The 9,634-nt window shown below is 40.3% G+C and overlaps 1 protein-coding gene across 1 annotated transcript; it reads right to left on the bottom strand.

The window, feature by feature from the left end:
* Window positions 1-4,262: 4,262 nt before the first annotated feature.
* slc26a10 (solute carrier family 26 member 10) lies at window positions 4,263-9,386 on the bottom strand. Its single transcript, XM_076741735.1, has 18 exons — window positions 9,122-9,386; window positions 8,683-8,793; window positions 8,335-8,492; window positions 8,045-8,209; window positions 7,802-7,954; window positions 7,630-7,712; window positions 7,399-7,546; window positions 7,198-7,311; window positions 6,747-6,824; window positions 6,556-6,651; window positions 6,307-6,413; window positions 5,951-6,020; window positions 5,559-5,741; window positions 5,397-5,451; window positions 5,095-5,183; window positions 4,957-5,011; window positions 4,741-4,847; window positions 4,263-4,637 (listed from the first exon to the last, which is right to left on the bottom strand). The coding sequence occupies exons 1-18, from the start codon at window positions 9,384-9,386 to the stop codon at window positions 4,599-4,601; spliced, it is 2,076 nt and encodes a 691-aa protein (XP_076597850.1). The 3' UTR covers window positions 4,263-4,598.
* Between the last annotated feature and the right edge of the window lie 248 nt (window positions 9,387-9,634).

The raw sequence follows: 9,634 nt of genomic DNA, 5'->3' as shown, positions 1-9,634 counted from the left end.
TGATCATTTTTGTAGAAAGATTGAAACTGAATTTCCTTTTTGCCAGATAGATGAAATGTGAAAACCTGTGCAGGATTTCAAGCATTTTGAAATAAATTCATGCATCATTTTATCATCCGCCACAGTTCCTCTTTACTTTATCTGTTACTCATCTGAGTCTTTGTGTATCCAGCCTGTTGTTCATTAAGCGCTTCCTCATTTGATATCATTGCTCATAACTGACTACAACTACACCAACAGCTTAAACAGTGCAGTAACATCACCTTCCTGTTACTAACAGGAGATATAACAGTAAAACCTCCCCATCCCCTTTCAAACTCACCAAGACCATATTAAAAGGTTTGACTTTACTCTCTACATCCTGTGCACCTTAAGTTCTGTGCACTGGCTTGAAATCCACTTATATACTTTTTTAAGTTTCTTTGGTAGCACCTCAGTATAATGTTTCTTTGAGAACTGTGATCACTTTGGTCTTTAGCAAAGCTGAAATTGCACTTGGTTTTGCTAACAGAAAATACCATCTTTTAGTTTTTACAACTTTATTTCAGTCAGTGTTCATTTCAGTATTTAAGGACACGAATTAAATGTGAACTCTGAGAAAGCCTGGGAGGTTTATCAAATACTCACTGAAATAAAATACTCCTAGCACCAAGCAGTTTTAACAAATGGGGTTTGACATCCAGTGCAAACACGCAATCCATGTATAAAAGGTTTAAGATTGATTTTTATCAAACATTTTAGAAATTTCTTTACAAACCTTTCCACTGGAATTTTTAATTAAGGGATAATCAAAAATACAATGAATATAGGTGTATGAAACTGTGCAACATCCTCCCACTCTCCATTTGAAATAGGACAGTTAAGTGACTTTCCATGCCCTCTGCTGGGACAAACAGAGCGTTGCAGAATCGCGTAAAACCTTTTGTACTGAAGAGCAAAATGTAAGCTTACTTTTAAGGAGATAAAGCTCCAGATTTGCAGGTAACTAAAAAGTGACTTGTGGGGAGATCATACTGTTTGTTAAAAGCTGTAACAGTAGGCTACCGTTAGCTGCTAAGTCCTCTAAAGTATACCCTTCAGAGAACACAAAAAATCTGGGGAAATCCAGATCTACATGAATGGGAGTGAGGAGAGAGAGAGTATCCTCTCTTCCAAATAGTTTCCCACACTTTGGAAGAAGGAAATTGGACTTGTTTTTTTTTTTTTTTTTTCGAAACATTTTATGAGGAAGAATTGGATCCAGATAAGTATTTTAAAACCTGTCTCATGACCTCGTTTTTTTGTTTTTTGTGTGTGTGTGTGTGTGTGTGTGTGTGTGTGTGTCTGTCTGTCTGTCTGTCTGTCTGTCTGTCTGTCTGTGTCTGTGTGGCTTGCATGTGACTGTGTGAATGCTGACTGCTTGTGTTTAGGTTTGGTAAAAATGAGAACATAGATACAGTAACAGCAGTGATAGAAAGTAATAAGGTGCATTTACTCCAGTAAGCTAAAGCACTTCAATAAAAAAAAGAAAAATGACATACTTGGACTTTACTTGTGTATATCCACATCTAACTTTACATTCCGATCCACTACAATTCATTTGACTCAACAATGTACCTTCCATCCAGTTTTTGAGATTATGCTGCTGCTGACTTTATAAAGCTGCAACACTAAAATGCTGCACACAGTTACATCAGTATTAATAATCTAATGCTATTATAATGTATCAGTCAGAGAAGACAAATATTTTTACCTTTTGTAAAGGCACGGTGGCACGGTGGTAACGCTGTCGCCTCACAGCTAGAAGGTCTCGGGTTCGATTCCCGCTATGGGCGCCAGGAGCGTGTCGGTGCCTGCTCGAGGAAAAGGCACGCACCACCTGACCAATGGTGACAGCCCACCGTGCCTGGTCTGCCGCGGAGGAAGTTCCAGGATGGGCAAATGCGGAGAAATAATTTTACTAACGCATGGCGTGTGTGTAGTCTCCCTCCTGTAACGTGTGCTGGGATTAATAAAGTAAAAATCTTAATCGTTGACATTTTAAGTGCTGATAATGCTTTGGTACTTTTACTTTTGCTTCATTTTGAATACTTTTATGTGTAATGGAGTATTACACTGCAGTAAAAGCTGGCTGTGGCCCTAGAAAGTCATGTGACCCTTCCGTCCCGGAAAAAGAAGCTGCTGAGAGACTGTCGTTCTAACACTGCACCACAAGATGGAAACAAAAGATCAGAGAAAAATACCACACAAGTCGAATGAGCCCCCGTCATCATAATCATCTGTCATGATGAACCTAACATTTTCATCACCACCATTATCATCATTATCATACTATTGGTAGTAGTAGTAGTGGTGGTCGTAGCAGTAGCAATTTTTATATTCATTTTCTTTGCCTGTTTTTCTTTTCCTTTTTTATGTGAAGTGCTTGGTGCGTGTAATTTCTTTGTTGCACTTTGAGTTGCGTTTCTTGTATGAAAGGTACAATACAAATACAGATTATTATTGCTAATATTATTATTCTAGTAGTAGAAGGAGTAGTAGTGAAAGCAGCAGAGGTGTATAGTAATATTGGTAGTATCATTCCACAGTAATCATGAGTACTCTCGGTTGGATTGGTGTCTGTATTTTCCAGTGCATTGTAACGTTTGCTGTGTTGCTGTTTCTGTACAAATTTAGTTAATTAGAAATAATAGAAATGATTTGATTATTTCTCCTTTTGTAAACATTTTTCCACTGTTTCATTTTGCTCTTTTTCTTTTTTCAGCTGGCTGTTTGCGGGTCAACTAATAACAACTATGAGAACATATATATATATATATATATATATATATATATAAACATCTTTTATTGGTAAATCAAACACTTTGTCATTAAAACTCTGGCCTTCCCGGTGGAGTTTGCAGTGTTACAGTGTTAATATGTGCCTGTCTGTGTGTGTGTGTGTGTGTGTGTGTGTGTGTGTGTGTGTGTGTGTGTGTGTGTGTGTGTACACATGTTAGTAGGTCTGCTGGTAGAATCTGGCTTTGTAAACATTTGGCCAGAGCCTTGTGTACCATGTTCTAATTGAAGTGGACTACTTCTTGCCAATTAGTGAAACACTCCTTTAGCTTTAAAGGGAAAACCCAAAGGGTACAGTGTCTAGAGGCCTCTTTGAAATATGCACTGAAAAAAATTAATAACTTGGCTATCCAACATCAAGCACGGAAATAATTAGTTTTTTTCCCCCCCTTTTTTGTCCTGGTTTTGAACTCACATTACATATAGTTTTATCAGGTCAAGGTAACAGGATTATGATGAGGAGCAGTGGGAGGAAAACCTTTGACTGTTGGACAGCAGAGGGCAGCATGGTGGTGAGGTAAGACGTCACTTTGGATTTATGTAATGGCATTTTCAGCCTCTGGTAAAACTCACCTTAAGCATTGTGTAAAAGAAAGCTTTGCCTGATTCCCTGATTTATAATGTGCAAACTACTGGTAAAAACGCAGTGGATCAAAAAGGTTCATCTCGTATGGTAGCAAGTTCATGTATTTTTAGGTGTTTGCTGATATGAACATGTGTATCAGTTGACACTGTGCTCTTTCCATGTTGCACGTTGAATGAACCTGCAGGACTGTTGACCTGCGGTCCTCCCAGTCTGTCTCCTTCCTGTGCCTCCGCTGTCATTTGAATCCTGTGTTTTTCATTTTTCATCATATCTCAGTGCAGACACACAGGTCTTCAGTATCTCACCAAATACAAAGACGGCTCTTATTCTCTCTCCAAAATCTGACAGAGTGGCGTGCTTCACATTCCACACTGTGTTTCCCACTAAAATGTACTTAATAACCACATTAACCCAAGTGGAAGCCTATAACCCATTTCGCTCTGACATTTGTTACATTTAGTTTTGGCTCACAGAGTTCTGTTTTCAGAGACGTATTTATTGTCAAAACGGCCACTGGATGGCACAGTCGCTGACAAATACAACAATCAGTCATAAAACATTTTGTACAGTCTCTCTGGAGTTAAAAGACAGAACATTTTAAGGCATTTGCTATACAAAGTTGCCTACTCAAGCACATATTACAAAAAAGATATAAATATACAAAGTATTTCAACAAACTATTCAGTGCACTTTATATTCATCTGTATTGCAAATAGAAACTAAATAAATATTACTATGGTAATATTCCTGCATATATGACAATAAGGAATAGAGTAATAATAATAATAATATCTGTCATATACAGTTTTATTGTCAAGAGTCAAAATATTACATATTTGTTTTTCAGATTTGTTCTAAATGTAAAATGAGATTGTCTGTTGTGGAGTTATTCTGCTTAAACCCCACTAATATAATAACTAATATCATATTAAAATGTGCCAGGACTCCAATTTCTGTGAGAGAACTGGTAACACTGTAATGTAATAATTGCTGTAATTCATGACATAGTGCTACACCAGGCTACTGCCTCTCTCAAACACTGGTATGCAGTACAGTCTGAACCATCTGCTGGAGTGCTGCTATACAACTGAGAGACACGGTCTCTGGTTATAATCGTGAAGTCCAAACGTCCCTTTGACATTTGAGGCCCACACACTCGGTCGACAGGAGCATGACTCATCACTGTCCTCCTGCCTCATACCCAGACAGTCGTGGTGTTTTCTGGAGGTTTTTCCTGCGGCAGACGACAGCAGTGGCTTCATTTGCTTACAACAGTAAGTCTAAGTAATAAGAAATCAAAGCGTTTTGTACATTTGTGAACATGCTTTTCAGCTTACCTTCTGCTGTTGAATGTACATCACGGCGTCATGAACAGTGACGAAAATATGTTGAGGGTTCATGTAATTCATTAGACCACTTGATGTGAAGATCTTTAGGACACTCTCTATGGGGACAGAAATCATTGATCACTATTCATATCAGAATGTAGCTAAAACAGAATTTAACAGAGGAAACCAATTAGGAAAGGAATGATTGGGATAAATAGGCTTTACCGTTGCAATTTGCCAAATATACATGAACTCCAACTTTTTGGCATTCAGTACACATCTGCAAAACAAAAGCAATGCATGAAGAAATGCAGGGAAGCCTTTAGAGTTTTGAAGAATAATGTGCTGTTTGAGCAGGCTAACCTGTGTGAAGAGTCTTGCTCCGGCGACATCAACAAATATGACGCTGCTGCAATCAATTAACACGGCCTGAACATCGCTCTCAGATGTTTCTACGGAAAAGAAAAAAGGCAATAAAAGGAAATCTTTCATGGAAATTATCTGCAGTACAAAAATGTAAACAGAGCAATTGAAAAAATATCATTGTAATGGCCAAATGACTGTTGTACTTATTCTAGTTTCTTGTTTTTGGAGCTCTATGCAACTATAGTATTAACATTGTCATTGTGTCCACAAAGAACTACCAAAACATCTTAATTACTTACCAGATTTAAAGAACTCATTTTCTGATGAGAAGGATGTGTTTGCGATGCCTCTTTCCTAAAGAATAACAGAGAAAAAACAATAAGGTGCCGACGTAAAACTGGATTTTACAATGTGACCTGTGTGTTCTAACTCTGCTAATTCAGCCATTGCAGTGGTCGTACCACAGTGCTGACGGTGGCCTCTCTCTCCCGTTTCTCCAGAGCTTTCCTTGCTCTCTCCCGGCTGCTGATCTTCTCTGGCGTCAGGCCCAAAATCCTGCTCATCTCCTCCCTGAAGAAGTTACGGTTGCCATAGTAAATAGGCCCATTGTAAGTCAGGATCTTCACTCCAGGCACCTCATAGCACTGAAAGGAAACCGGATTGTCGCTACTTCATTCTGGGATAGACGGCATCATTTCTGAGATTCTGGTCATCGCTTGATGTTGGAGTAAGATTTTATGTTCCTCATATTTAAGATAAAGGACCCATTTCTAAAAGTGTCCATAAGGAGAATTTTTATTTGCATGCATGTTAAATTAAAGACAAATATTAAGCACTAAGAGTGTCCTCTCACCTTGCTGTGGTTCTCCAGAGGCCTGTAAATTTCTGTGTTGCTGGCCCGACCAAGCACTGAACAGCCAGCCCTGTTGAACCGTGGGTGATGAGTTTAAATTGAACACATGACAGCATATGATCTACATAGCTTGAGAGGAATGACATGATTCTCTGTTTCTCATAATTTTGGTTCAGAGCTCCAATACAGATACAAAAACTCTCAATATCCTTTTACATAATTCTTACTGCAGATGAGTGTAATCCCCTCCGTTCATGTTCAAACTCTCAGGTGGCATTTCTTACAACGAAGAATTTGGCGACAGCACAAGCCGGATTGCACCATAATATTTGTGCAGAGGGAATGGAAAACCGTACCTTTGTGTGCGGCAGATGACGGTCATCATAGAGAAAACCACCCCGATTGCTAGGCCAAGGTCCACGTTAAGTACCACTACAGACAGCCAGGTGACCACCCAAACCATCTACACAAAGATAACCACAATAACTACAAATGACAATGCAAGCATGAAAATAATTGTTAATTCCAGCCAAGCAATCACCATGAAAGGGAAATCTCATTTGCTACCCTTGCTCAAATATTGCCATACTGCTCAACGCCCTTACAAAGTCAATCTTGCTGATTCTCCACAGCTCAGGTAAGTCCTGGAACTGCAAGAACATCTGCCTGAGGCTGGTAACATTGATGCATGCCAGTACTGCCTGGGGAGAGAGACAAAGGATGAGATGAGTGCACTTTCCTTCCCTCTTTCTCTCTGTCATGCTTGTGGAGAAACACACACATACAGTAAACACACCTTGGGTAGGAAGTAGAACAGTGGTCCAATCAGCAGCAGGACAACCAGAACAACCAGACTGGTGAACAAGCCAGAGAGCTGCAACAACACACATGACATTCATGTGGATTAGATCTTATAAAACCCCAATCTGTACTTTTTTGCTGCATAAATTTAAGGTATGTTCACATACATAACTGAACAATGAATTATAGATGGAAAATCAGCATTTTATATTTCCTTGTTGATCAGAGTTGAAGATATAACCCTGTTTTGCTGCTGTGCTTAAAGCATCATTAAACTTAATGATTTAAATATAGTTGTTAGTGTTGTTTCAATCATTTCACTCCCCTCTGTTTATATACTGTATATATATTTTATACAGCTCATGCTTGTAATGCAAAGAGTCTACCAGTGGCTTGTGAGACATAAGAGAGGATGCACAGCAGCTACTTTATATAATGTACACTACCTGTGTGTGTCCTCCAGCACTCTCCAGTATATTAGTGGTGGCTAGAGTGGCCGAGCTGGGGAAGCAGGTGAAAAAAGAGGACACAGTGTTGGAGACACCATGGGCCAACAGCTCCTGAAATAAAACACGGGTTCAATACAAACAGTTCACAGGTGAGAGTCTAACACGTCAACAAGCAGCTGTGACTTTCTCACAGTTTACCTGGTTGGGATGTATGGAATAGCCATGTTTATCGGCATAGATCATTGCCAGTGAGACCGACACGGCGTAACCAACAAATGTTATGGCCACTGTGTCTCCAGCGATGTCAGGGAAAGTGTGCAAAGCAGGGATCCGGGGCCTTGGGAATCTGAGCACAGAAGAGTTAAAAGTCAAACCGGTGGAAGCTACTTCAGTTTTCTAAGTTTGTTCTTTCCTAATCTTAAAGATTACCCAGCTGGGATGTGTCCAACTATCTCAATGTTGTAAGTAGAGTCCAGCGAGGAAGCATAGGCCACACCTGTAGCAATAATCACCTGAAGAACAGAGTATAAAACCATGATTTAAAACCTGTTAAATATACTGTTAATGTACTAAAGTGTAACATAAAGTCCAGCTGACTAACCGTGAGGATCTCCACAGGGATAGGTGTACGCAGGCGCTGCCGGTAACGCATGTTAATTTCCTTAACTGGCACCAGGACTGCCAAACACACCAATGAGATCAGCAGCTCAGCCATGTTGGTGTGAGGCAGGTTCTCCATCACTGATGCTAAAGTCTGAACACACAAGCCAATGAGCTGTAAGCAAACAGCACCAAACTCTGTTTCCAACAAATGCTGGATTAGACACTGTGAAACACTGCTTACCCTGAAGAGTGAGAAGGTCCCAGTGTGGCGTGGAAGCCGCAGCCCCAGTATGCTTTGCAGCTGTGAGATGGTAACATGGAAGGCAGCAGCACTGGTGAAAGCCTTAACAATTGGCTCTGACAGATAGGTGGAGAGGAAGCCCAGCTGAAGACCAAACATGCAGAGCTGGGACACGAGAGATTGACATAAAATCACAAGATGTGTCAGGGAATCAAGCCTGCCGGTCTTAACAGAAAGAAAGAAATCTCATTACACTGTTATTTCATTGAGTGTTTAATCCTTCATCTTACCATAATAATTCCTGAGAGAAGGGCTACAGCTGAGGCCACTCCAATCCTCTGGGCCTCAAACTCAGCTGCTTCGGACGAACTTGAGTTCATGTCCAGAGGAGTGGGAACCAGCTGCTCCACCACAGAGCCCGTCATCAGACTCACCACAGCAAAGGTACCTAAGAATACACCTATTATCTCAGTAACGGTAGAAAGTGTAAAAAATGACACTTGGCACTGAGCTCCAGGAGCATGAGAGACTGTAGCTGTAGTGTTGTCCACACGGCGCACACACACCTGTTGATTACAGTGATGTTCGCTATGTTTCTCTAAAGTATACAATAGATGTGCCGTGGGCACGAGTCTTACCTGTGGATACGTGGCGACCTGTGCCAAAAAACATGTAGAGGACCACAGGGAAGAAGGAGCTGTACAGGCCAAATATCGGTGCCACAGATGTAAGTAAAGCAAAGGCCATGCCTGTTTAGAGAAGGACATTGAAAAAGACATTTATTCATTATTATTTTTTCTGCTTAGAGTGTAAAATCTATCTGTATGTGGCTTTATAAGACTGAAAATGCAAAGTTAAATGAAGACAAAAATAATAGAAGTGACAACGTAAAATTGGACAGTTTATAGTTGTAGTCATTACATTGTTCCCTTTTTATAAAATGTTAACACTTACCCTAACCTTTACTGTCATAAAATCTTAGCTGCATTTATTCTAATATGAAATCATTTAATAAATGTAATTAACCTTTTTTTGGTACCTATAATCACCTGTACTTTAATCTGGATGATAGCTCACCTTGAGGAATGTGAAGAATACCAACTGTCAGTCCTGCTATAGTATCTCCTAAAAGCCATTTCTTCAGTCTGTATCTGGGCAACCAGTTGAAAATTGGTACTCTCTCCCTCAACAGGTGAAGACAGGCTCGCCTTGAACACCTGCACCTCCCAGCGAGCTTTTCCCAGAGCCGCGAACTTCCACTGGTGTCATCAACGGAGCCATAGGCCTGTTTGAAGCGGTCCTCCGTGTAGATATTCCTGTACACAGCCACAGAAGCACTCATATTTCCCCTGTAGAGATGAGTGATGATAGCTCACCATGCAAGCGCTGTTGTAGAGTCAGTTAAGGTGTTGTCTGTTGCAATACATATATAGCAGACTCTGCCCTGGCCTCTAGAGCCATTGCATTTTCCTGTCACACTCTTCTCAGCCAATGACATGGCTCAAAGCGCAACCTTTTTTGTTACACTGTTGAACAACTTTTTTCACATCTTTGTCCTGCCTTAGTCAACTTAAAGTTGTGCTGCGGTCC

This window comes from Chaetodon auriga, chromosome 10, assembly GCF_051107435.1.
Source record: "Chaetodon auriga isolate fChaAug3 chromosome 10, fChaAug3.hap1, whole genome shotgun sequence".
Classification (NCBI taxonomy): domain Eukaryota; kingdom Metazoa; phylum Chordata; class Actinopteri; order Chaetodontiformes; family Chaetodontidae; genus Chaetodon; species Chaetodon auriga.
This window is presented reverse-complemented; position numbering and strand designations above follow the sequence as displayed.